We start from the raw sequence: 27,517 nt of genomic DNA, 5'->3' as shown, positions 1-27,517 counted from the left end.
AAAAGAGTGGAATAATACCCCTTCCCTTGTTGTAGAAGAGGTACCTTGACTATCATCTGCTGAGAATACAGCTTGTGAATGGCTTCCAAAACCGTCTCCCTTTCGGAGGGGGACGTTGGTAAAGCAGACTTCAGGAAACGGCGAGTTGGATCTGTCTCTAATTCCAACCTGTACCCTTGAGATATTATCTGCAGGATCCAGGGATCTACCTGCGAGTGAGCCCACTGCGCGCTGTAATTTTTGAGACGACCGCCCACCGTCCCCGAGTCCGCTTGAGAAGCCCCAGCGTCATGCTGAGGCTTTTGTAGAAGCCGGGTAGGGCTTCTGTTCCTGGGAAGGAGCTGCGTGTTGCTGTCTCTTCCCTCGACCTCTGCCTCGTGGCAGATATGAATAGCCCTTTGCTCTCTTATTTTTAAAGGAACGAAAGGGCTGCGGTTGAAAAGTCGGTGCCTTTTTCTGTTGGGGAGTGACTTGAGGTAGAAAGGTGGATTTCCCGGCTGTAGCCGTGGCCACCAAATCTGATAGACCGACTCCAAATAACTCCTCCCCTTTATACGGCGAAACTTCCATATGCCGTTTTGAATCCGCATCGCCTGTCCACTGTCGCGTCCATAAAGCTCTTCTGGCCGAAATGGACATAGCACTTACCCGTGATGCCAGTGTGCAGATATCCCTCTGTGCATCACGCATATAAAGAAATGCATCCTTTATTTGTTCTAACGACAGTAAAATATTGTCCCTGTCCAGGGTATCAATATTTTCAATCAGGGACTCTGACCAAACTACCCCAGCACTGCCCATCCAGGCAGTCGCTACAGCTGGTCGTAGTATAACACCTGCATGTGTGTATATACTTTTTTGGATATTTTCCATCCTCCTATCTGATGGATCTTTAAGTGCGGCCGTCTCAGGAGAGGGTAACGCCACTTGTTTAGATAAGCGTGTTAGCGCCTTGTCCACCCTAGGAGGTGTTTCCCAGCGCTCCCTAACCTCTGGCGGGAAAGGGTATAATGCCAATAATTTCTTTGAAATTATCAGTTTTTTATCAGGGGCAACCCACGCTTCATTACACACGTCATTTAATTCTTCTGATTCAGGAAAAACTATAGGTAGTTTTTTCATACCCCACATAATACCCTGTTTAGTGGTACCTGTAGTATCAGCTAAATGTAACGCCTCCTTCATTGCCAAAATCATATAACGTGTGGCCCTACTGGAAAATACGGTTGAATCGTCACCGTCACCACTGGAGTCAGTGCCTGCGTCTGGGTCTGTGTCGACCGACTGAGGCAAAGGGCGTTTCACAGCCCCTGACGGTGTTTGAGTCGCCTGGACAGGCACTAATTGATTGTCCGGCCGCCTCATGTCGTCAAACGACTGCTTTAGCGTGTTGACACTATCCCGTAGTTCCATAAATAAAGGCATCCATTCTGGTGTCGACTCCCTAGGGGGTGACATCCTCATATTTGGCAATTGCTCCGCCTCCACACCAATATCGTCCTCATACATGTCGACACACACGTACCGACACACAGCAGACACACAGGGAATGCTCCTAACGAAGACAGGACCCACTAGCCCTTTGGGGAGACAGAGGGAGAGTTTGCCAGCACACACCAAAAGCGCTATATATATATATCAGGGAAAGCCTTATAATAAGTGCTCCCTTATAGCTGCTTTGTTATATCAAAATATCGCCATAAATTTGCCCCCCCCTCTCTGTTTTACCCTGTTTCTGTAGTGCAGTGCAGGGGAGAGACTTGGGAGCCGTCCTGACCAGCGGAGCTGTGAGAGGAAATGGCGCCGTGTGCTGAGGAGATAGGCCCCGCCCCTTTTCTGGCGGGCTCGTCTCCCGCTATTTAGAAAAATCAGGCAGGGGTTAAATATCTCCATATAGCCTCTAGGGGCTATATGTGAGGTATTTTTAGCCTTTATAGGTATTCATTTGCCTCCCAGGGCGCCCCCCTCCCAGCGCCCTGCACCCTCAGTGACTGCCGTGTGAAGTGTGCTGAGAGGAAAATGGCGCACAGCTGCAGTGCTGTGCGCTACCTTTAGAAGACTGCAGGAGTCTTCAGCCGCCGATTCTGGACCTCTTCTGACTTCAGCATCTGCAAGGGGGCCGGCGGCGCGGCTCCGGTGACCATCCAGGCTGTACCTGTGATCGTCCCTCTGGAGCTTGATGTCCAGTAGCCAAGAAGCCAATCCATCCTGCACGCAGGTGAGTTGACTCCTTCTCCCCTCAGTCCCTCGCAGCAGTGATCCTGTTGCCAGCAGGAATCACTGTAAAATAAAAAACCTAGCTAAACTTTTTCTAAGCAGCTCTTTAGGAGAGCCACCTAGATTGCACCCTTCTCGGCCGGGCACAAAAATCTAACTGGAGTCTGGAGGAGGGTCATAGGGGGAGGAGCCAGTGCACACCACCTGATCTGAAAAAGCTTTACTTTTTGTGCCCTGTCTCCTGCGGAGCCGCTATTCCCCATGGTCCTTTCAGGAACCCCAGCATCCACTAGGACGATAGAGAAATACAAATTTTTGACTATTAGGACCCACAAGAAGCTTCTTTTAGCCCCTTCAGTAAAGACGACGAGACCCCCTTTTCCTCTGCACTGCAGTGTCACAACTGAGGGCCTGAGCTGACGGGAGGCAGCCTCAATTGTAGGGGCTGAGATGTACCGGAACCTGGGAGGTTGTATCAGACCCCTGGACATGTAAGTAACATGAATAATAACTGCCCGAAGGCGTGACCACGACAACTTGGATAAAAGTCAATGATGTTTATTATGACAACTCCGCAACACAGCAGCAGTAAAAGAAAACGTAAAAGTCAGCAAATAATAAATACAGTTCCTGGGTACTACAGGATGGCAGGAGCCACAGGGCACTGGTAGTGTGAGATAGTTCTTATGATCTTCTAGATGGAAAGTCCTTACCAGGCCCGACTGTAGCAATGGAGATAACCCAGGATTGTGCCAGCTGGTGTTCCAGGAAAAGCTGGGTTGCTGAAGGTAAAACAGCTGCTGTGGATACTGGCTGGAACCAGACTGTTGTTAGCACGGAGTGGATACTGGCTGGAACCAGTTAAATAATAAATGAACTTGGGAGCGATGAAATATGAACTGAAATGTAGAACTTGAGAGCGGAGAAATAATAATACCGGTGGAGAGTGGTAAAGTGTAGAAAGGACACCGGCCCTTTAAGGGAAGCTGTACTCTGCTGGAAGCTGAGCTGGAAGCAGGTAATGTTGTAGCTGGAAACAGATGAATCCACAATGGATTGGAGAGTCAGGCTACACCGCAGGTGGAATGCTGGTGCGGGTCTCTATGGTGGAAGTCTTGAGACAGGAGCTGGAACCTGGAAGACAATCACAGGAGAGAGACAAACAGGAACTAGGTTTGACAACCAAAGCACTGACGCCTTCCTTGCTCAGGCACAGTGTATTTATACCTGCAGCAAGGAAGGGATTGGCTAGGCAATTATGCAGATTAACAATACTGACAACAGATTGGAGGAAATGATCAGCTGACAGAATCCAAGATGGCTGCGCCCATGCAGACACTTGGAGGGAAGTTTGGTTTGTAATCTATGTGGTAATGAAAACAGTAATGGCGGCGCCGGCCACTGGAGACAGGAGACGCCAGGCTGACAAGTGCACATCCAACCACGCGGACACAGCAGAGGCCGCGGCTGACGTAATCGCCACTCTGACACTCTGCATGCAGAAGCTCAGGGACGGCGGCGGAGGCCGCGGGAGACGCCATGCCAGATGTAATAAGGCGTTACTGTGACAGCGTCTCAGAGAGACAGGAGAGGATGCAGGAATGTGAACATTAGGATAACAGATGGGATCCGGTCCTGGAGCGCTGAGCCAGCCTTAGGAGGCATCTGATGGGTAAGAAATGACGTCCAGATACCCGGATCGTGACAGCACCCCCCCCTTTAGGAGTGGCCCCAGGACACTTCTTTGGCTTTTGAGGAAACTTGGAATGGAATCTCCGGACCAAGGCAGGAGCATGGACATCAGAAGCATTGGTCCATGAACGTTCCTCAGGACCATAACCCTTCCAGTCAATAAGATATTGTATTTGACCGTAACGGTGACGTGAGTCCAGGATCTTGGCCACTTCATACTCAACGCCTCATTGAGTTTGGACTTTCGGAGTTGGAGGAAGTGAGGAATGAAACCGATTCAAGATCAGCGGTTTCAACAGGGAAACATGGAATGTCCTGGGTATTTTTAAGAAGGGAGGCAACTGGAGTCTGTAAGCAACAGGATTGATGACTTGTTCAATCTTGAAAGGACCGATATAGCGAGGTGCAAACTTCATACTGGGAACTCTTAACCTCAAATTCTTCGTGGATAACCATACCCGATCACCCACCTTGAGAGCAGGAACTGCTCGACGCTTCTTATCCGCAAACTTCTTGTACCTGAACGATGCCTTGAGCAGAGCTGATCGTACGCTCTTCCAGATATTGGCAAACTGATGCAAGGTGATATCCACTGCGGGAACAGAAGTTGCTGGAAGCGGTTGGAACTCAGGAACTTTAGGGTGGAATCCAAAGTTAGTGAAGAATGGTGTTGAAGCAGATGAAGAATGATACTGGTTGTTATGACAGAACTCGGCCCAGGGAAGTAATTGAACCCAGTCATCTTGAGAGGAGGACACATAGATGCGGAGGAAGGCCTCCAAGTCCTGATTCACCCTCTCGGTTTGACCATTGGTCTGAGGATGGTAAGCCGTGGAAAACTTTAGCTTGACTTGGAGGACTTGACATAAACTTCGCCAGAATTTGGCTGTGAATTGAACTCCTCGATCTGAGATAATTTCTTCAGGAAGACCGTGGAGTCGGAAGATCTCTTGTATGAATACTTGAGCCAACTTGGAAGCTGACGGAAGACCGGTGAGAGGAATGAAGTGTGCCATCTTGGTGAACCGGTCAACTACCACCCAGATGGTATTGAACTTGTTGCACATGGGTAAGTCTGTAATGAAATCCATCGACAAGTGGGTCCATGGTCGACGGGGAACGGATAGTGGAACCAGTTGCCCCGCAGGCGACTGGCGGGATACTTTATGTTGGGCACACTTTGGGCAAGATGCAATAAACTCCAAGACGTCCTTTTTCAGAGTTGGCCACCAATAGGACCTAGAGATAAACTCCAGGGTTTTTTGGATACCTGTATGTCCGGCAAAACGGGAAGCATGGGCCCAATGCATGAGCTTCTTCCTTAGCATCGGCTTCACAAAACTTTTCCCTGATGGGGGCGTAGAGTCCATCCCTACCGTGGAGAATGCCAACGGATTTATAATAGGATGCTTGTCCGAAGACTCTGACTCATTTTCTTGCTCCCATGAGCGGGAAAGGGCATCGGCCTTGCGATTCTGAGAGCCCGGACAGAACTGGAGTTTAAAGTCGAACCTGGAAAAGAAAAGTGCCCATCTGGCCTGACGAGGGTTGAGACATTGTGCGCCCTTCAGGTATAAAAGGTTCTTGTGGTCTGTAAGTATGGTGATTAAATGAGAAGCTCCCTCCAACAGATACCTCCACTCTTCTAGAGCGAGCTTGATGGCTAGCAACTCCTGGTCGCCAATGGCATAGTTGCGCTCAGCTGGGGAGAACTTCCGGGAGAAGAAACTGCAAGGATGTAAATGGCCATCTTTAGCCCTCTGAGATAACACCGCTCCTACTCCAACGGAGGAGGCATCCACCTCTAGGATGAAAGGAGAGTCGATGTCAGGCTGTTTCAGGACAGGCGCAGAGATGAACCTCTGTTTTAAAAGATGAAAAGCTTGCATGGCTTCTTCAGACCACTTGGACGGGTTAGCACCCTTCTTGGTGAAAGCAGTAATAGGCGCCACAATGGTGGAAAAGTCTCGTATAAACTTTCGGTAATAATTGGCGAACCCTAAGAACCTCTGGACCCCTTTGAGGGTTAAGGGTACCGGCCAATTCTGAATTGCTTGTAGTTTCTCAGGATCCATCTCTAGTCCGGAACCGGACACAATGTACCCTAGAAACGGAATGGACTTGACTTCAAAGACGCATTTTTCTAATTTGCAATAGAGATGATTGACACGGAGACGGGACAGAACCTCTTTAACCCAAAAACGATGTTCCTCTAAATCGTTGGCAAAAATGAGGATATCGTCTAGATAGACCACGACATGACGGTTTAGAATGTCTCTGAAAATCTCATTGACAAAATGCTGGAAGACAGCTGGAGCATTGCTCAATCCGAAGGGCATGACGAGGTACTCATAATGTCCGTCACGGGTGTTAAAGGCGGTCTTCCACTCGTCACCCTCACGGATCCGGATGAGATTGTATGCACCTCGCAAGTCCAGCTTTGTAAAGATGGTAGCTCCGCTAACTCTGTCAAAGAGCTCAGTAATCAGGGGTAAAGGATAACGGTTCTTGATGGTAATGTCGTTCAAACCTCTGTAGTCGATGCACGGCCGCAGACCACCATCTTTCTTTTTTACAAAAAAGAAGCCTGCGCCGGCTGGGGAAGAAGAAGGTCGAATGAACCCCTTTGCTAGGTTCTCTTTAATGTATTCCTCCATAGAATGCGTCTCAGGCAGAGACAACGGATAAGTTCGGCCTCGAGGTGGAACCTTCCCTGGAACGAGATCAATCGGGCAGTCCCATTCTCTATGAGGAGGAAGGATATCAGCAGAAGCTTTACTGAACACATCCGTGAAATCTTGATATGGAGGAGGTGGAACATCAGACGACCTGGGGGAGGAAGAACAGACAGGCAATACTTTAAACAAACATGTCTCTGCACAGGAGGAACCCCATGCCAGGATTTGCGTAGTCGTCCAATCAATTGTAGGATTGTGAAGACGGAGCCATGGAAGGCCCAGGACCACAGGATGTGTGGCTCTTGGAATCACTAAAAGTGAAATAAGTTCGGAATGAAGAACTCCCACTCTCAGACGAACTGGTAGAGTCCTTAGAGCAATAACAGTATCAAAAATTTTACTGCCATCCACGGCAGTTAAGGAAAAGGAGGAAGGAAGTCTCTCGGTGGGTAGGGACCACCGTTTAACATAGGCTTCAGTAATAAAGTTCCCAGCTGCTCCGGAATCAAGGAGAGCAATGACGTTCCGATAACGTTGAGCAACTTGAAGCGAGACTGGGAGATTACAATCATGAGGAGATGGAGAGGAGATCATTACTCCTAGCCGGCCCTCTCCTGGGCGAGCTAGGGTTTGGAGTTTTCCCGGACGTTCGGGACAGGCATTGATGGTGTGAGACGGAGCTGCACAGTAAAGACAAAGAGACTCAGAGAGACGTCTTCGGCGCTCAGCAGGAGTTAAACGGGAACGGCCAATTTGCATGGGCTCATCTTTAGATGGTGACAGTTGACGAGGAGGAGGAGCAGAAGATTTTGGAGCAGATGATCTTCCACGCTCAGTTGCTCTCTCTCTGAAACGTAAATCAACTTTCGTGCAGAGTGAGATTAGCTCATCTAACTTAGAAGGTAAGTCTCTGGTAGCTAACTCATCTTTAATAAGCTCAGATAAGCCATGCCAGAATGCAGCATACAGGGCCTCGTCGTTCCATGCCAGTTCGGATGCCAGGATCTGGAACTGTATCAGATATTGTCCTACAGTACGTGACCCCTGGCGTAAACGGAGAATCTCGGATGAAGCTGAGGTTACCCGGCCTGGCTCGTCGAAGATGCGCCTGAATGTTGACACGAATGCAGTGTAAGAAGATAGCAGGGTGTCGGACCTTTCCCATAACGGTGATGCCCAGTCAAGGGCGGAGCCACTGAGAAGAGAGATGATGTAGGCAATTTTTGTACGGTCACTGGGAAAATTGCCAGGTTGTAGCTCAAACTGAATCTCACACTGGTTGAGAAATCCCCTGCAGAATCTTGGAGATCCGTCAAATTTTGCTGGCGTTGGAAGATGAAGACGTGGAGCAGAAATGGGTAAGGTGGGTGGGGTTATAGCTGGAGTCACTGTGGTTGACGCACCAGATGCGCCTGATCCACGGAGAGTTGTCTGAATCCCATCCAGCCGAGTAGAGAGATCCTGGAGACAGCGGATGATGTGGCCCTGTGCAGCCTCCTGATGTTCTAGTCGGGCTGCCAGTTCTTGCATCGGCCTGGCCGCTTGATCCTGGTCTCCGGCTGGATTCATTAGGTCAGTGCTTACTGTCACAACTGAGGGCCTGAGCTGACGGGAGGCAGCCTCAGTTGTAGGGGCTGAGATGTACCGGAACCTGGGAGGTTGTATCAGACCCCTGGACATGTAAGTAACATGAATAATAACTGCCCGAAGGCGTGACCACGACAACTTGGATAAAAGTCAATGATGTTTATTATGACAACTCCGCAACACAGCAGCAGTAAAAGAAAACGTAAAAGTCAGCAAATAATAAATACAGTTCCTGGGTACTACAGGATGGCAGGAGCCACAGGGCACTGGTAGTGTGAGATAGTTCTTATGATCTTCTAGATGGAAAGTCCTTACCAGGCCCGACTGTAGCAATGGAGATAACCCAGGATTGTGCCAGCTGGTGTTCCAGGAAAAGCTGGGTTGCTGAAGGTAAAACAGCTGCTGTGGATACTGGCTGGAACCAGACTGTTGTTAGCACGGAGTGGATACTGGCTGGAACCAGTTAAATAATAAATGAACTTGGGAGCGATGAAATATGAACTGAAATGTAGAACTTGAGAGCGGAGAAATAATAATACCGGTGGAGAGTGGTAAAGTGTAGAAAGGACACCGGCCCTTTAAGGGAAGCTGTACTCTGCTGGAAGCTGAGCTGGAAGCAGGTAATGTTGTAGCTGGAAACAGATGAATCCACAATGGATTGGAGAGTCAGGCTACACCGCAGGTGGAATGCTGGTGCGGGTCTCTATGGTGGAAGTCTTGAGACAGGAGCTGGAACCTGGAAGACAATCACAGGAGAGAGACAAACAGGAACTAGGTTTGACAACCAAAGCACTGACGCCTTCCTTGCTCAGGCACAGTGTATTTATACCTGCAGCAAGGAAGGGATTGGCTAGGCAATTATGCAGATTAACAATACTGACAACAGATTGGAGGAAATGATCAGCTGACAGAATCCAAGATGGCTGCGCCCATGCAGACACTTGGAGGGAAGTTTGGTTTGTAATCCATGTGGTAATGAAAACAGTAATGGCGGCGCCGGCCACTGGAGACAGGAGACGCCAGGCTGACAAGTGCACATCCAACCACGCGGACACAGCGGAGGCCGCGGCTGACGTAATCGCCACTCTGACACTCTGCATGCAGAAGCTCAGGGACGGCGGCGGAGGCCGCGGGAGACGCCATGCCAGATGTAATAAGGCGTTACTGTGACAGCGTCTCAGAGAGACAGGAGAGGATGCAGGAATGTGAACATTAGGATAACAGATGGGATCCGGTCCTGGAGCGCTGAGCCAGCCTTAGGAGGCATCTGATGGGTAAGAAATGACGTCCAGATACCCGGATCGTGACATGCAGCACCAGAGGCAAAAAAGGACCCACAAACAAGAAAGGAGTGATGTCAGTGTGATACTCCCAGACTCCCTCACTTCCCCAGTCAAGTTCCTGTGTTAGTAATAGAGATAAGAGTGATGTCACTGTGACACTCCCTCACCTCCCCAGTCAGGTCCTGTGTTAGTGATAGAGATAAGAGTGATGTCACTGTGACACTCCCAGACTCCCTCTCTTCCCAGTCAGGTCCCTGTGTTAGTACTAGAGATAAGAGTGATGTCACTGGGACTTCCGGTTCTGGTGCTGCATGGAGTAGCAGCTCCTTCAGCCAGCTCCGGTGCCAGCCACCTATCTACCCTGCTCCACGCCGTTTCCAGGAGTCTAAACACCCCCTCACAGCACCCCATACCTGCCTCTGGTTGCCCCCACTGTGTATGGATCGCTTCCTGCCCGGGATGCCGGGGAAATCAGCCCGTTCGCGGCGCGATTCTGATCGCTGGTCCGCATCCAAAATGGCGGCCGCCACTCAGCCTGACGCCAGGGACTCTGCCTCTGGACCACAGGCTGACGGACCCGCTTCCAAAAGGTCAGTTAAACAGCCTCACAACACTGAGCAGCCCCCTGACCTCCCTCTGTCCTACCAAGATATAGTTAAAGCAGTTAGGGAGACAGTACAGCCCCTGCTCCAGGAACAGGCACAAACACATGCTGCAGCTTTGCAATAAGTAGTCACTGACATAAAAAGCCAGTGCAAGCAGCTTGCTAAATGCATCTCCTATATTGAGCACACTGCAGGGGAACATTTCCAGGCTATAGGTGCCCTGAAGGAAGGAATGGACAAATTACATAAATCTGATACACTGGTATGGGCGAAGTTGGACGATCTCGAGAACAGATCAGGTCGAAACAACATCAGTTTGATTGGCCTCCAGTAAGCCATCAAGGGCCCCGCATTGTATGACTTTCTACGTAATACCCTGCCTGATTTGTTGGGGATACCAGACATTTGCAAAGATTTGGTAGTGGAGAGAGCCCATAGGACAGGTCCTGTCCGTATGACTTCCTCTACCTCTGCTAGACTCAGACCGGTGCTGTTTTGGTGCCTCAACTTCATTCACAAGGAGGCCATGTGGTCTGCATCACGCAGGAAGAAGGATCTTATTTGGGAGGAATCTCGACTGTTAGTGTTCCAGGATCATTCCCCAGAACTCACCAGGCTGCGTAAAGCTTTTTCTCCTACCTGTTCTAAACTAGCCCAGGCGGGGCGTAAGTTTGCGTTACTTTACCCGGCAAGACTGCGGGTATTTGAGGGTACCTCGTTTAAAGATTTTACTGTTCCTGAGGATGCAGAGGCGTATCTCTCCGAAGCAAATCATTCTGAGGCTGACTAACTGTACAGACCTGGGATTTTCCTGGATCATATATGATTTTTCCAGTTTCTGCGGGATAGTTGGTTTCCTCTGCAGCGCTCTTGTCCTTCCATTTTTCCAAATGCCTTTGCTGTGATTCTGAGAACATGTACACCTCGTCTAACTTTGGACATGTCCTCTGACGGGATCAGTCTCTGTGCTGATCCCTCATCTCATATGGTCGAATGTTTGTGTTTGGGTATCCAGTGTCCTACTTTTTGACTATGATAGGTGGTGGTGGCTAGGAGTGGGTAACTCCGTGCTGCATAGCGCAAGGCCTCCCTTGCCTGCCGTGAAGTCTATTGAAGAGAGAATTCAGAGTTTTTCGGGCAAGGAATTCTCTGTGATTTTGTTCTTTGTTTATATTGTTAGAATGTTTTTGTGTTGTTTTGGTATGGCTAAGTATGTCTGGTTGTCCTCCCTCCCCCTTATTTCTCCCCATCCCCCTCATGTTTCCCTCAGTATCTCAATGCCTTTCTATTCATGATGTGCTGCTACTAACATTCTGTTATGTATATTGCATATATGTCTTTCTAGAGTATAATACAGGGTTATGGCCCCTCTTAGAGTAGCAACATGGAATGTCGGTGGTATACACTCACTGATCAAAAGGAAAAAGTGTCTCATGTACCTGAATAGATTAAAGCTGGATTTTGTACTTTTGCAATAAACACATCTCCTTTCCCCAGAAGCCCAAAAACTAAGTACTTTAGGTTGGAGTGTTCTTGCGGGTGCCCCCTATTCCACAAAAGCTAGAGGTGTTATGATCTTAGCCAGATTCAGGCTCCCAATCCAGATAATCTCATCTACCCCAGACACGGAAGGCCGGTTTTTAATACTAGAAATTGATGTCTATAATATGAGATATGTTTTCTGTGCTGTTTATACCCCCAATAAGTACTCTAAACAATTTCTCTGCTCATTTCAAAACTTCTCCTGTATTCCTCTATGCCGTTAATTATAGGTGGCGATTTCAATATGATATCCTCGAAACTGCTGGATACTAATTCTCGTACACACTCGAGATCTCCCCCCAAGCTTGGTATTCCCTATATAATGCAACAATTGAAGACTACTGATGTGTGGAGATTCTTTCATCCTACTGAGAAGGATTTTACATGCTCTCTGATGCACATAATTCGTTGTCACGTATTGACTTCCTTTTACTGTCAGATTCTTTGATCCCCAGTTCGATACAGGCTAGTATAGAACCCATGGCCATCTCTGATGACTCTTTGGTTTGGGTGGAATTTTCTACTTCACTAGACGTAGGCGCTTTTAGTCAGTGGCGATTCTCTACTGATTTTGCCTCCTCTGTTTCCTTTTCGGGAACAGTTGACAGTATTTTGGGAAGATTTTCAAAGAGAAAATGCTAAATTGGCCCAAACTGACCCTCAACTTTTCTGGCAGGCCGCAAAAGCTGTTCTGCGAGGACGTATAATAGAATTTGTATCCCGCCACAAAAAAAACCCCCAGTTTGCTGCCACTTTTAAATTAGCCCAATTAAAATTGACTGAGACTTATACAAATTTTAAGACGAGACCTACAATAACTTCCAGACGGCTCTACCTTGAGGCTAAAACCCACTTTGAGGCCACCTTGAAAACCTTAGGGGATAGGCATTCCTTCCATAAAAATCATAGATTTCACCGTTTTGGTAATAAAACAGGCCGACTGTTATCAAACTTATTAAAGGGAGCTTCTCCAGACTCACTTATACAGGCGCTTAGACGCCCTGATGCCTCCCTCGCCACAGAATCTAAAGATTCTAAAGATCTAAAGGCTGTACTTTCAAGTTTTTACTCGGATATTTATGCATCACCCCAGATTGATTTAACTTCTAAATCTTCTTTTTGGAACTCTCTGCAGTTACCAGTTCTCGACTCTTCTCTGGCTAACGAAATCTGTGGACCAATTACTACTCAAGAAGTTGAGAAAGCAGTAAGGTCTCTGAAGCCAGTTAAGACTCCAGGTCCCGATGGCTTTTCGGGGGAATTTTATAAAATCTTACAATCTAGAATAGTGGCAACCCTGACGGAAGTGTTCAATGTTATTTTGTGTTCCCATAAAATTCCACAATATTTTAATGATGTCATGATTCGTCTTCTCCCTAAACCAGGGAAAGATCCTAATCTCCCAGGCAGCTATAGACCCATTTCACTACTTAATGTAGACTACAAATTATTTACAAAAATATTGGCGGACAGGTTAAAACCCCTTTTCCCTCCTTAATACACGTAGACTAGACTGGATTTATTACAGGGCGGCACTCTTCTAGCAATATTCGAAAAGTACTGGCTGCGGCACACTGGGTGGGGCTCAGCGGGGACCAGAACCCACACTTTATACTTTCTATGGATGCCAAGAAAGCTTTTGACTTAGTCAGTTGGGATCACTTGTTTACTACACTATCACATTTTGGGTTTCCGCTGGGCCTCTCCAATGTGCCTCCTCGAGCTCCCGTATCCTCTGTAATGGATATCTCTCTGCGCCAGTGCAATTACATTAAGGTACCAGACAGGGCTGCCCCCTGTGCCCCTTATCAGTCATCCTTAGCTATTGAGCCTTTGGCTGTGGCTTTGAGAGAGCTCTCACAATTTTCTGGAATTTCTATTGGTGATCAAGAATTAAAGTTAAGTCTTTTTGCTGACGACATGTTATTTGTCTCAGACCCTCACAAATCAATACCGGCCATAATGTCCTTGCTACTCATGTTCGGTTCCTTTGCTGGGTATAAAATTAACATGTCTAAATCCAAACTTTTACCACTTAACCCCCCTGCTTTACACATGGCCTCTTCACCTGTCCTGTCGCAATTTACGTTTAATACTTCCACACTTAAATACTTGGGCATCTTTATCCTGACTGAGCTTTCCCAGCTTTATTTGGTCAATTTTTCCCCCATCCTGACCAAAGTTTCGCACTTGTTATTTTCTTGGTCTACATATCCCTATCTCCTTAATGGGTAGAATAGCTGTACTAAAAAGTATAATCTTCCCTAAGATTTCTTGTGCTCTTCAGATGTTACCATTTAAACTTAATAAGGCTGATCTTCTTGCTTATGACAGACTATTCACAAAATTTTTATGGAGTGGAAAAAGACCCCGCATAGCCCTATCCAAACTCAAGAAAACTAATGGGGGATTGGCAGCATTCTCCAAGGCGGTCTCTTTTAGATACCTTTCAGACTGGCTGTTAGAATCTTCCACTTTTGCTAACTATGATATTGAACAGGCTCTTGTGGCACCGTATGATCTACGTGCACTGATTCACACCCCAAAAAATCTGTTACCTTTAAGTGTCAAGACCAATATACTATTTTGGGATACTTACCAAGCTTGGGGGGCCATAAATTTAGCCCTAGGTAGACATCCTGAGCAGTCTCTGTTTATTCCATTTTTAGGCAACCTTTGTTTTACCCCGGCTTTAGAAAACATACAATTTCAAACTTGGAAACAGAAAATAAGAATTTACTTACCGATAATTCTATTTCTCGGAGTCCGTAGTGGATGCTGGGGTTCCTGAAAGGACCATGGGGAATAGCGGCTCCGCAGGAGACAGGGCACAAAAAAGTAAAGCTTTTACCAGATCAGGTGGTGTGCACTGGCTCCTCCCCCTATGACCCTCCTCCAGACTCCAGTTAGGTACTGTGCCCGGACGAGCGTACACAATAAGGGAGGCAATTTGAATCCCGGGTAAGACTCATACCAGCCACACCAATCACACCGTACAACTTATGATCTAAACCCAGTTAACAGTATGATAACAGAAAGAGCCTCTTAAAGATGGCTCCTTAACAATATAACCCGAATTTGTTAACAATAACTATGTACAGTATTGCAGATAATCCGCACTTGGGATGGGCGCCCAGCATCCACTACGGACTCCGAGAAATAGAATTATCGGTAAGTAAATTCTTATTTTCTCTATCGTCCTAAGTGGATGCTGGGGTTCCTGAAAGGACCATGGGGATTATACCAAAGCTCCCAAACGGGCGGGAGAGTGCGGATGACTCTGCAGCACCGAATGAGAGAATTCCAAGTCCTCTTTTGCCAGGGTATCAAATTTGTAGAATTTTACAAACGTGTTTTCCCCCGACCACGTAGCTGCTCGGCAGAATTGTAATGCCGAGACCCCTCGGGCAGCCGCCCAAGATGAGCCCACCTTCCTTGTGGAATGGGCCTTAACAGATTTAGGCTGTGGCAGGCCTGCCACAGAATGAGCAAGTTGAATTGTGTTACAAATCCAACGAGCAATCGTCTGCTTAGAAGCAGGGGCACCCAACTTGTTGGGTGCATATAGTATCAACAGCGAGTCAGATTTTCTGACTTCAGCCGTGCTTGAAATGTATATTTTTAAGGCTCTGACAACGTCCAACAACTTGGAGTCCTCCAAGTCGCCAGTGGCCGCAGGCACCACAATAGGTTGGTTCAGGTGAAACGCTGATACCACCTTAGGGAGAAAATGCGGACGAGTCCTCAGTTCTGCCCTATCCGAATGGAAGATTAGATAAGGGCTTTTATAAGATAAAGCCGCCAATTCAGATACTCTCCTGGCGGAAGCCAGGGCCAGTAACATAGTCACTTTCCATGTGAGATATTTAAAATCCACCTTTTTCAATGGTTCAAACCAATGGGATTTGAGGAAATCTAAAACGACATTTAGATCCCACGGTGCCACCGGAGGCACCACAGGAGGCTGTATATGCAGTACTCCTTTAACAAAAGTCTGTACCTCAGGAACTGAGGCCAATTCTTTTTGGAAGAATATTGACAGGGCCGAAATTTGAACCTTAATAGATCTCAATTTGAGACCCATAGACAATCCTGATTGTAGGAAATGTAGGAAACGACCCAGTTGAAATTCCTCCGTCGGAACACTCCGATCCTCGCACCACGCGACATATTTTCGCCAAATGCGGTGATAATGTTTCGCGGTGACTTCCTTCCTTGCCTTAATCAAGGTAGGAATGACTTCTTCTGGAATGCCTTTCCCTTTTAGGATCTGGCGTTCAACCGCCATGCCGTCAAACGCAGCCGCGGTAAGTCTTGAAAGAGACAGGGACCCTGTTGTAGCAGGTCCCTTCTCAGAAGTAGAGGGCACGGGTCGTCCGTGACCAACTCTTGAAGTTCCGGGTACCAAGTCCTTCTTGGCTAATCCGGAGCCACTAGTATTGTTCTTACTCCTCCTCACCGTATAATCTTCAATACCTTTGGTATGAGAGGCAGAGGAGGAAACACATATACTGATTTGTACACCCAAGGTGTTACCAGTGCGTCCACAGCTATTGCCTGTGGATCTCTTGACCTGGCGCAATACTTGTCCTTGAGGCGAGACGCCATCATGTCTACCATTGGTCTTTCCCAACAGTTTATTAGCATGTGGAAGACTTCTGGATGAAGACCCCCCTCTCCCGGGTGAATATCGTGTCTGCTGAGGAAGTCTGCTTCCCAGTTGTCCACGCCCGGGAAGAACACTGCTGACAGTGCTATTACGTGATTCTCCGCCCAGCGAAGAATGTTGGCAGCTTCTGCCATTGCACTCCTGCTTCTTGTGCCGCCCTGTCTGTTTACATGGGCGACCGCCGTGATGTTGTCCGACTGAATCAACACCGGTTTTCCTTGCAGGAGTGGTTCCGCCTGGCTTAGAGCATTTTAGATTGCTCTTAGTACCAGAATGTTTATGTGAAGAGACTTTTCCAGGTTCGTCCATACCCCCTGGAAGTTTCTTCCTTGTGTGACTGCTCCCCAACCTCTCAGGCTGGCGTCCGTGGTCACCAGGATCAAATCCTGTATGCCGAATCTGCGGCCCTCCAATAGATGAGCCTTTTGCAACCACCACAGAAGATATACCCTTGTCCTTGGCGACAGGGTTATTCGCAGGTGCATCTGAGGATGCGACCCTGACCATTTGTCCAACAGATCCCTTTGGAAAATTCTTGCATGGAATCTGCCGAATGGAATTGCTTCGTAAAAAGCCACCATTTTTCCCAGGACTCTTGTGTACAGACACCTTTCCTGGTTTTAGGAGGTTCCTGACAGGTCGGATAACTCCTTGGCTTTTTCCTCGGGAAGAAAAACCTTTTTCTGAACCGTGTCCAGAATCATCCCTAGGAACAGCAGACGTATCGTCGGAAAACAGCTGCGATTCTTGGAATATTTAGAATCCAGTCGTGCCGTCGAAGAACTACTTTAGATAGTGCTCTTCCGACCTCCAACTGTTCTCTGGAACTTGCCCTTTTTAGGTCGTGCAAGTAAGGGATAATTTAGATGCCTTTTTTCTTTGAAGAAACATCTTTTCGGCCATTACCTTGGTAAAAAGGCCCGGGGTGCCGTGGATAATTCAAACGGCATCGTCTGAAACTGATATTGACAGTTCTGTACCACGAACCAGAGGTACCCTTGATGAGAAGGACAAAATTTGGACATGGAGGTAATCCTTGATGTCCAGGGACACCATATAGTCCCCTTTTTTCCGGTTCGCTATCACTGCTCTGAGTGACTTTATCTCGATTTGAACCTTTTATGTAAGTGTTCAAAACATTTTAGATTTAGACTATGTGTCACCAAGCCGTCTGGCTTCAGTACCACAATATAGTGTGGAAAAATAATACCCTTTTCCTTGTCGTAGGAGGGGTACTTTGATTATCACCTGCTGGATATACAGCTTGTGAATTGTTTCCAATGCTGCCTCCCTGTCGGAGGGAGCCGTTGGTAAAGCAGACTTCAGGAACCTGCGAGGAGAAGATGTCTCGACTCTCCAATCTTTACCCCTGGGATAATACTCGTACGATCTAGGGGTCAACTTGCGAGTGATCCCACTGCGCCCTGAGACTCTTGAGACTACCCCCCCACCTTGAGTCCGCTTGCACGGCCCCAGCGTCATGCTGAGGACTTGGCAGACGCGGTGGAGGGCTTCTTTTCCTGGGAAAGGGCTGCCTGCTGCAGTCTACTTCCCTTACCTCTATGTCTGGGCAGATATGACTGGCCTTTTGCCTGCATGCCCTCATGGGAAAGGAAAGATTGAGGCTGAAAAGACGGTGTCTTTTTTAGCTGAGATGTAACTTGGGGTAAAAAAGGTTGGATTTCCCAGCTGTTGCTGTGGTCCCCAGGTCCGATGGACCGACCCCCAAATAACTCCTTCCCTTTATACAGCAATACTTCCATCTGCCGTATGGGATCTGTATCACCTGACCACTGTCGTGTCCCTGACATCTTCTGGGAGATATGGACAACGCACTTATCTTGATGCCAGAGAGCAAATATCCCTCTGTGCATCTCACATACATATATATAGAATGCATCCTATTAAATGCTCTACATGAATAAAATATTTTCAGTCAGGGAATCCGACCAAGCCAACCCAGCACTGCATCTCCAGGCTGATGGCGATCGCTGGTCGCAGTATAACCACCGTATGTGTGTATATACTTTTTAGGATATTTTTCCAGCTTCCTATCAGCTGGCTCCTTGAGGGCGGCCGTATCTGGAGACGGTAACGCCACTTGATAAGCGTGTGAGCGCCTTATCACCCTAAGGGGTGTTTCCCAACGTACCCTAATTTCTGGCGGGAAAGGGTATAACGCCAATATTTGCTATCGGGGTAACCCTACGCATCATCACACACTTCATTTTATTTTATCTGATTCAGGAAAAACTACAGGTAGTTTTTTCACTCCCACATAATACCCTTTCTTGTGGTACTTGTAGTATCAGAAACACGTAACACCTCCTTCATTGCCCTTAACGTGTGGCCCTAATGAGAAATACGTTTGTTTATTCACCGTCGACACTGTATTCAGTGTCCGTGACGGTGTTTCTGAGACGCCTGGACCGGTCCTAATAGATTGTCGGCCGTCTCATGTCGTCAACCGACCTTGCAGCGTGTTGACATTCTCACGTAATTCTCTAAATAAGCCATCCATTCCGGTGTCGACTCCCTAGAGAGTGACATCACCATTACAGGCAATTTCTCCGCCTCCTCACCAACATCGTCCTCATACATGTCGACACACACGTACCGACACACAGCACACACACCGGGAATGCTCTGACAGAGGACAGGACCCACTAGCCCTTTGGGGAGACAGAGGGAGAGTCTGCCAGCACACACCAAAAACGCTATAATTATATAGGGACAACCTTATATAAGTGTTTCTCCCTTATAGCATCTTTTATATATATACAATATCGCCAAAATCAGTGCCCCCCCTCTCTGTTTTAACCCTGTTTCTGTAGTGCAGTGCAGGGGAGAGCCTGGGAGCCTTCTCTCCAGCTTTTCTGTGAGAGAAAATGGCGCTGTGTGCTGAGGAGATAGGCCCCGCCCCTTTTACGGCGGGCTCGTCTCCCGCTATTTTTGAAGTTAGGCAGGGGTTAAATATCTCCATATAGCCTCTGTGGGCTATATGTGAGGTATTTTTTGCCTCTAATAAGGTTTTTATTTGCCTCTCAGAGCGCCCCCCCCAGCGCTCTGCACCCTCAGTGACTGTTGTGTGAAGTGTGCTGAGAGGAAAATGGCGCACAGCTGCAGTGCTGTGCGCTACCTTTATGAAGACTCAGGAGTCTTCAGCCGCCGATTTTGGACCTCTTCTCTCTTCAGCGTCTGCAAGGGGGCCGGCGGCGCGGCTCCGGTGACCATCCAGGCTGTACCTGTGATCGTCCCTCTGGAGCTAGTGTCCAGTAGCCAAGCAGCAAATCCACTCTGCACGCAGGTGAGTTCACTACTTCTCCCCTAAGTCCCTCGTTGCAGTGATCCTGTTGCCAGCAGGACTCACTGTAAAGTAAAAAACCTAAGCTAAACTTTCTCTAAGCAGCTCTTTAGGAGAGCCACCTAGATTGCACCCTTCTCGTTCGGGCACAAAATCTAACTGGAGTCTGGAGGAGGGTCATAGGGGGAGGAGCCAGTGCACACCACCTGATCTGGTAAAAGCTTTACTTTTTTGTGCCCTGTCTCCTGCGGAGCCGCTATTCCCCATGGTCCTTTCAGGAACCCCAGCATCCACTTAGGACGATAGAGAAAGGTATAGCGGTGGTGAGAGATGTTTTCGATCCTGGGGGTGTACTATACTCCTTTCTGAACCTAGTGGAGAAGTTTGGACTTCATCGCTCAGACTTCTTTATGTACCTCCAACTTCGCCACTACGTCCAGTTCTTACCACCTGTGTGGAGGTTCGAAGATGAACCTGACCCCCTGGTGGCTCTAATCACTAGAACCAGTAAACAAAGTTTTAAAACTCAATGGATCTACTGGGACCTTCTTCCTGCGGGTACTAAGTTAAATAAGATGTGGTTACTTTGGTCACAAAAGTGGAGCACTGATTTTTCCCGAGATGTAGCCTGGGTAGATATTTTTAAATCTATACCGACGGTCTTTAAAGTACTACATTCTTCCCAATAGCAGGAAACTCATTACAAGTTTCTACAGAGATATATCACCTGGAAAGCAGAAGCACATGGTTCCTACGGAATCGGGCAGATGCCCCAAATGTAAGGCACCAGATGCCTCCTTTATGCATAATGTTTGGCACTGCCCCAAGATTGTAAAGTTTTGGCACAAGGTACAACGGAACATACGCCAAACTTTTGGTATCCTCATCCCCTGACTCTCGATTCCTTCTTGGGCATGCTTGTTTCGTCCTGGAACTTGCCCCGCTCTCACTCAAATTTTATACCCCTATTGTGGGTGATTCTTACAGTTGGGAAAAAAACTGATCTTATCCCAATGGATCTGTGCTCCCCCCCAAGGTTAGAAGTTTTGAAAACCTCTCTGATAACGCTATTATACTTTGAGAGGCAAGCTACCTTACCAGATTTGGGTACCACACTTTTATAAGAAATGGGGTCCCCTGGTGGAATCTTTAGGACCCTTGCAACGTGTTCATATACTACAATTGTTTGACAGCCTTTCGTTGACATCATACAAAACCGTGTCGGACGACTAATCATTCTATTTGTTCTGTTATTGCCTCATTATATGGTTTAGAATGATTTATCTTCTTTTTCGAATGCTGGTTTGGGATTCATGCCCCCCTTACATTCTGTATGTCTTGTGGAATGAGTGTGTGGTTGAGTGCTCTTTCGAATATGTTTACTATATTGGATATGTGTATTGCTGTTCTCTTTCATTTGTGGGGAGTTGTTTGAGCTATGTGTTCATGAGATAATGGTATATGTTTTTCCACATCTTCTCACGTACTGATTTGTGCTGTTCTATTGCAAAACATGTCACTGTGACACTTCAAACTCCTACACAGACTATACTTCACAAAAAATTTGGTCTAATCAATCAAAGTTTTGCTGGAGGAATTGCTTAGAGACAGGAGACATATTCCATATATTTTGGACATGCCCCAAGATACGCCAACTTTAGAGTGGAGTGAAGTATTTACTCTCGCTTCTAAAGTTCTTAAAACTTCTCTCGAAGGGCCTAATTCAGACCTGATTGCAGACGCACAAAATTTTGCATGGCTACGATCAGCCACCCTGACATGCAGGGGGACGCCCAGCACAGGGCTAGGCCGCCCCACATGTCTGGCCCTCCCCCCGCCGCACTGGTGCGATAGCATCGCACGGCGGCAATGCTAGCGCACCCAGCAAGTAAGTCCCTACCTGCGCAGCATTGCTGCACTGGTAGGCGACTTTTTTTGCTGCGTCACCGGCCCACCCCCCTCCCGCCCAGCAAATGCTTCTGCCTCTCCATCTCTTCTTAAAATTATTTGTAAAACTCACCAGCCCTTTAAGATGGAGACTCAGGGTTTACCATACTCTTTTAATGCAAAATCCTCTCTAGTTAAGTGGTTTAGTTGGCACGAATACTCAACAACTGGAGAGCGAGCCAATACCTTGCTTGAAACAAAAGGTTGATTTGTTGTTGGAGGATAATCTGCTGTTAGCTAATCCTTAATGGTGATATTGTTCATTATAACAACATTGGGTCGTTCACTCTACTTATGTGGAAAGGTTATTCTGACTGTTTATACAATATCTTACATGTCTGTGTCGGATGACTCCTTTATCCCCTTCCCTTCCCTTTTATTTTTTCTGTATCCCCCTACATCCGTGACCAACGAAACAAAATTTTTAAAAACCACTATTGATGAAAAAAAAAAAAAAAAAAAGAGTGATGTCACTGTGACACTCCCAGATTCCCTCCCCTCACCAGTCAGGTCCCTGTGTTAGTAACAGAGATGAGAGTGAGGTCACTGTGACACATCCATACTCCATCACTGCCTCAGTCAGGTCCCTGTGTTAGTAATAGAGATGACAGTGACTACACTGTGATGCTCCCAGACTCCCTCACCTTCCCAGTCGGATCCCTGTGTTAGTAATAGAGATAAGAGTGACATCACGGTGACACTCCCAGACTCTCTCACCTCCCCAGTCAGGTCCCTGTGTCAGTGATAGAGATAAGAGGGATGTCACTGTGACACTCCAGGCTCCCTCACCTCCACAGTCAGGTCCCTGTGTTAGTATTATAGATAAGAGTGATGTCACTGTGACACTCCCAGACTCCCTCACCTCCCCAGTCAGCAGGTAGATGATCTCCAGGGTGAGGCTTAATATCTTCTGAGTCATGTGACTTTTGTCCTCATCCATCCTCCTTGAGACAGTGGGATAACATATACTGGACAGTTTCCCCTGTAGAAGCGAGTTAGAAATGGTGAGTAAAATAACAAATAGTGACACATATAGAAGAAAGAGACACACTGGGGGGAATTCAAATGTTTGAAAAGTCAGTGGGGTGTCTGTTTTTTCCTATTAGATAGGAAAAAAAACAGACACCCAACTGACTTTTCAAGCAATTGAATACCCCCCACTGAATTCAAGCTACAACGTGGCATGATGGGGGTATAGGAATCATTCCATAAAGGAACATTGAGTATATATAACAAACACCATGAAATGTATTATTTTTACCATTGTGTGTGTGTTATAGAAGAACAAACAGTAAGAGGCAAGGAATATACACTGCTCAAAAAAAATAAAGGGAACACTTAAACAACACAATGTAACTCCAAGTCAATCACACTTCTGTGAAATCAAACTATCCACTTAGGAAGCAACACTGATTGACAATTAATTTCACATGCTGTTGTGCAAATGGAATAGACAACAGGTGGAACTTATAGGCAATTAGCAAGACACCCCAATAAAGGAGTTGTTCTGCAGGTGGTGACCACAGACCACTTCTCAGCTCCTATGCTTTCTGGCTGATGTTTTGGTCACTTTTGAAAGCTGCCGGTGCTTTCACTCTAGTGGTAGCATGAGACGGAGTCTACAACCCACACAAGTGGCTCAGGTAGTGCAGCTCATCCAGGATGGCACATCAATGCGAGCTGTGGCAAGGTTTGCTGTGTCTGTCAGCGTAGTGTCCAGAGCATGGAGGCGTTACCAGGAGACAGGCCGGTACATAAGGAGACGTGGAGGAGGCCGTAGGAGGGCAACAACCCAGCAGCAGGACCGCTACCTCCGCCTTTGTGCAAGGAGGAACAGGGGGAGCACTGCCAGAGCCCTGCAAAATGACCTCCAGCAAGCCACAAATGTGCATGTGTCTACTTAAACAATCAGAAACAGACTCCATGAGGGTGGTATGAGGGCCCGACATCCACAGGTGGGGGTTGTGCTTACAGCCCAACACCGTGCAGGACGTTTGGCATTTGCCAGAGAACACCAAGATTGGCAAATTCGCCACTGGCGCCCTGTGCTCTTCACAGATGAAAGCAGGTTCTCACTGAGCACATGTGACAGACGTGACAGAGTCTGGAGACGCCAAGGAGAACGTTCTGCTGCCTGCAACATCCTCCAGCATGACCAGTTTGGCAGTGGGTCAGTAATGGTGTGGGGTGGCATTTCTTTGGGGGGCCGCACAGCCCTCCATGTGCTCGCCAGAGGTAGCCTGACTGCCATTAGGTACCGAGATGAGATCCTCAGACCCCTTGTGAGACCATATGCTGGTGCGTTGGCCCTGGGTTCCTCCTAATGCAAGACAATGCTAGACCTCATGTGGCTAGAGTGTGTCAGCAGTTCCTGCAAGACGAAGGTATTGATGCTATGGACTGGCCTGCCCGTTCCCCAGACCTGAATCCAATTGAGCACATCTGGGACATCATGTCTCGCTCCATCCACCAACGCCACATTGCACCACAGATTTTCCAGGAGTTGGCGGATGCTTTAGTCCAGGTCTGGGAGGAGATCCCTCAGGAGATCATCCGCCACCTCATCAGGAGCATGCCCAGGCATTGTAGGGAGGTCATACAGGCACGTGGAGGCCACACACACTACTGAGCCTCATTTTGACTTGTTTTAAGGACATTACATCAAAGTTGGATCCAGCCTGTAGTGTGTTTTTCCACTTTAATTTTGAGTGTGACTCCAAATCCAGACCTCCATGGGTTAATAAATTTGATTTCCATTGATAATTTGTGTGTGATTTTGTTGTCAGCACATTCAACTATGTAAAGAACAAAGTATTTAATAAGAATATTTCATTCATTCAGATCTAGGATGTGTTATTTTAGTGTTCCCTTTATTTTTTTGAGCAGTCTATTATTATTACTACCTGGCCAGCAGTATAATTGTCCTGAACATTATATAAAATGTGACGGTGAATATGGAGGATTAGGCTAGTGACAGAGAAGGAATGTATAATAACAGAAGAAAAGTACATAACGGAGGTGCAGGAACATGGTAGGGACGGGGTATATTATATATATATATATATATATATATTGAAAAAGATGTAGACCTAATTATGCGCTACGTGAAAGCTCCAAACCTTAATGACGTACTCCCTGTTAGATAGAGTACAGAAAAGGGATACAGATACAAAATGTCAAAAGGGAGCTAGATGTATTGTGTACATACAATATCTTTCCAGATTATGACCGCAAAGTGATAAAAACAATGGATTTTATTCACATATTCTCTATGCACAATATACTTTTAGTGTACATAGATTATCACATAAAAAATTCAATGGTGAATATAATAAAAATGCAGTTTACAATTTTGTTGAAGACATGATATAGACAGTATATCCCATCAAGTAGTATATTATATAGGATGTCTGATGTTTTCACAAGAAACCATACCCGACGCGTTTCGTCCCCACGGACTTCATCAGGGGTTCATGTCAATCAAAGTAGGGGCCAAAAACCGATTTTAGCGGTATAGTTAGTCCCACAAACAATTTCAAAAAGGATTTAAAATCAAATGATCACGCTGAATGCATCAGTATTCACCATAGGTCCAGCCCTCATAAGAGTGCAAACTGTAAGTTTGTGCTGTTGTGATCCCTAATTTGTTATAACCACATTTATAATGTTCCAGCTTTGAATAGTGACAGGCTCTCCTGAACAGCAGTGAACTGCTGTTCAGGAGAGCCTGTCATTATTCAAAGCTGGAACATTATAAATGTGGTTATAACAAATTAGGGATCACAACAGCACAAACTTACAGTTTGCACTCTTATGAGGGCTGGACCTATGGTGAATACTGATGCATTCAGCGTGATCATTTGATTTTAAATCCTTTTTGAAATTGTTTGTGGGACTAACTATACCGCTAAAATCGGTTTTTGGCCCCTACTTTGATTGACATGAACCCCTGATGAAGTCCGTGGGGACGAAACGCGTCGGGTATGGTTTCTTGTGAAAACATCAGACATCCTATATAATATACTACTTGATGGGATATACTGTCTATATCATGTCTTCAACAAAATTGTAAACTGCATTTTTATTATATTCACCATTGAATTTTTTATGTGATAATCTATGTACACTAAAAGTATATTGTGCATAGAGAATATGTGAATAAAATCCATTGTTTTTATCACTTTGCGGTCATAATCTGGAAAGATATTGTATGTACACAATACATCTAGCTCCCTTTTGACATTTTGTATATATATATATATATATATATATATATATATATATATATATATATATATATATATATTAGAATGTGCCTGTCTACATGGAAACCGGGAACGGATATATAAATATACTAGAATATATAATGTACAGTAACCCCCAGAAGCATAGGAAACCAGAGACTGCTCCAATATGAATTGCAATAACAAGACATCTTAATCTGCTTCATCTGTACAGGACACCAGAGCCTGCTCCATCTGTATATAGGGTGATCATCTTATTTATTTATTATTTATTAACAGTTTGGAAATAACAATGAGATATAACAAAACTGGGTGATAACAGACAGAGGTAGGAAGACCCTGCTCGCAAGCTTACAATCTATAGGAAAATAGGCATGTGTACACAAGGATAGGTGCTATCTATTGCATAGTTGTCCGCCAGATTGCAAAGGTTCTTGGTGGGCTGTATGATATGGTCATACAGCAATAACGAACTGGGGTCGAGAGGAAGGGAAAGTGAAGCATGAGAAGACATGTGAGGATATGTGTGGACTGTGCAGAGTGGATGCAATTTGATAGGAAGGTTTATGAAAGTTAAGTGGGCGGTTCTGGAATTTGATAGGCTCGCCTAAAGAGGTGAGTTTTCAGGGAACGCTTGAAGGTTTGGAGACTAGAGGAGAGTCTTATTGTGCATGGTAGGGCGTTCCACAGAGTGGGTGCAGCCCGAAGAAAGTCCTTTTACCTGGGACGCTCATGGATTACACAGGTTCTGTGGCGGATTAAAACCATCTGAAATGTAGGCTTGAAGTCAGTCAGCCACAGAACCTGTGTAATCCATGAGCGTCCCAGGTAAAAGGGATAATATGGTCAGTCTTTATAATAACAACACATCAGAGCCTGCTCAATCTGTAATACAATAGCAAGACTCCAGAGCATGCTCCATCTGTATAATAATAGGACACCAGAGCATGAGCCATCTGTATAATAATAACAGGGCACCAGGACCTGCTCCGTCTGTAATACAACGGGACACCAGAGTATGCTCCATTTGTAATACAACCTGACACCAGAGTCTGCTCCATCTGTATAATAACAGGGCACCAGATCCTGCTCCATTTGTAATACAATAACAGGGCACCAGAGCCTGCTCCATCTGCAATACAATAACAGGGCACCAGAGCCTACTCCATCTGAATAATCATCATCATCATCATAATAATAATAATAATAATAATAATAATAACAGGGCACCAGAGCATGCTCCATCTATAAACACTATAAGGAAAGACATGACAATACCTGTTACACAAGACGAATCACATTAACATTATAAAGTGCTCATCAACGAGTTCACTTTGTTGCATCCCTTTCATCTCGATGGCCGGAAGCTTACCACCGACTTCCGGTTCTTGCGGTCCAAATATTTTCCGGCTTGTGCGTTCCAAAGTAAGAATAGCCCCGACATAATGGCCGCCGCCGTTAGACAAAAACCGCCACACAGCTGGATGAACGCTCAAGTGTCTAAGGAGGCGTCCTTATGCAAATTAGCGGGCGTTACCAGTCGCACTATCAACCTCTTATAAGAGCATCTACACAAAGGAAATATTAGCATAGTAACGCCCTTTTTCCTGTGGCTGCCGCTGATTAGCAACACGAGGTCGCTCTGTCTCCAGCTACACTGTGGGCGCACGCTGCGTCGGCCATTTTCTTAAAGCCTTTCCCGTTTGTGTTACTGCCATAGTAAGGCAAGTAGTGCAGAATCAGAATGGT

The 27,517-nt window shown here is 46.5% G+C and overlaps 1 protein-coding gene across 1 annotated transcript in view; it reads right to left on the bottom strand.

Annotated features, from left to right (window-relative positions):
- Window positions 1-27,173, bottom strand: part of LOC134983642 (zinc finger protein 665-like) — a 162,465-nt gene extending 135,292 nt beyond the window's left edge. The window contains exons 1-2 of the mRNA XM_063949325.1: window positions 27,047-27,173; window positions 22,387-22,506 (exon numbers count right to left, since the gene is read on the bottom strand). Coding sequence (XP_063805395.1) covers window positions 22,387-22,464 — 78 coding nt within the window. The 5' untranslated portion in view covers window positions 22,465-22,506; window positions 27,047-27,173. The remainder of the gene's footprint in view (window positions 1-22,386; window positions 22,507-27,046) is intronic.
- Window positions 27,174-27,517: the final 344 nt, after the last annotated feature.

The sequence above is a fragment of the Pseudophryne corroboree genome, assembly GCF_028390025.1.
Source record: "Pseudophryne corroboree isolate aPseCor3 chromosome 3 unlocalized genomic scaffold, aPseCor3.hap2 SUPER_3_unloc_2, whole genome shotgun sequence".
Taxonomy (NCBI): domain Eukaryota; kingdom Metazoa; phylum Chordata; class Amphibia; order Anura; family Myobatrachidae; genus Pseudophryne; species Pseudophryne corroboree.
The sequence above is the reverse complement of the archived record's forward strand: the minus strand, read 5'-3'. Positions and strand labels throughout refer to the sequence as shown.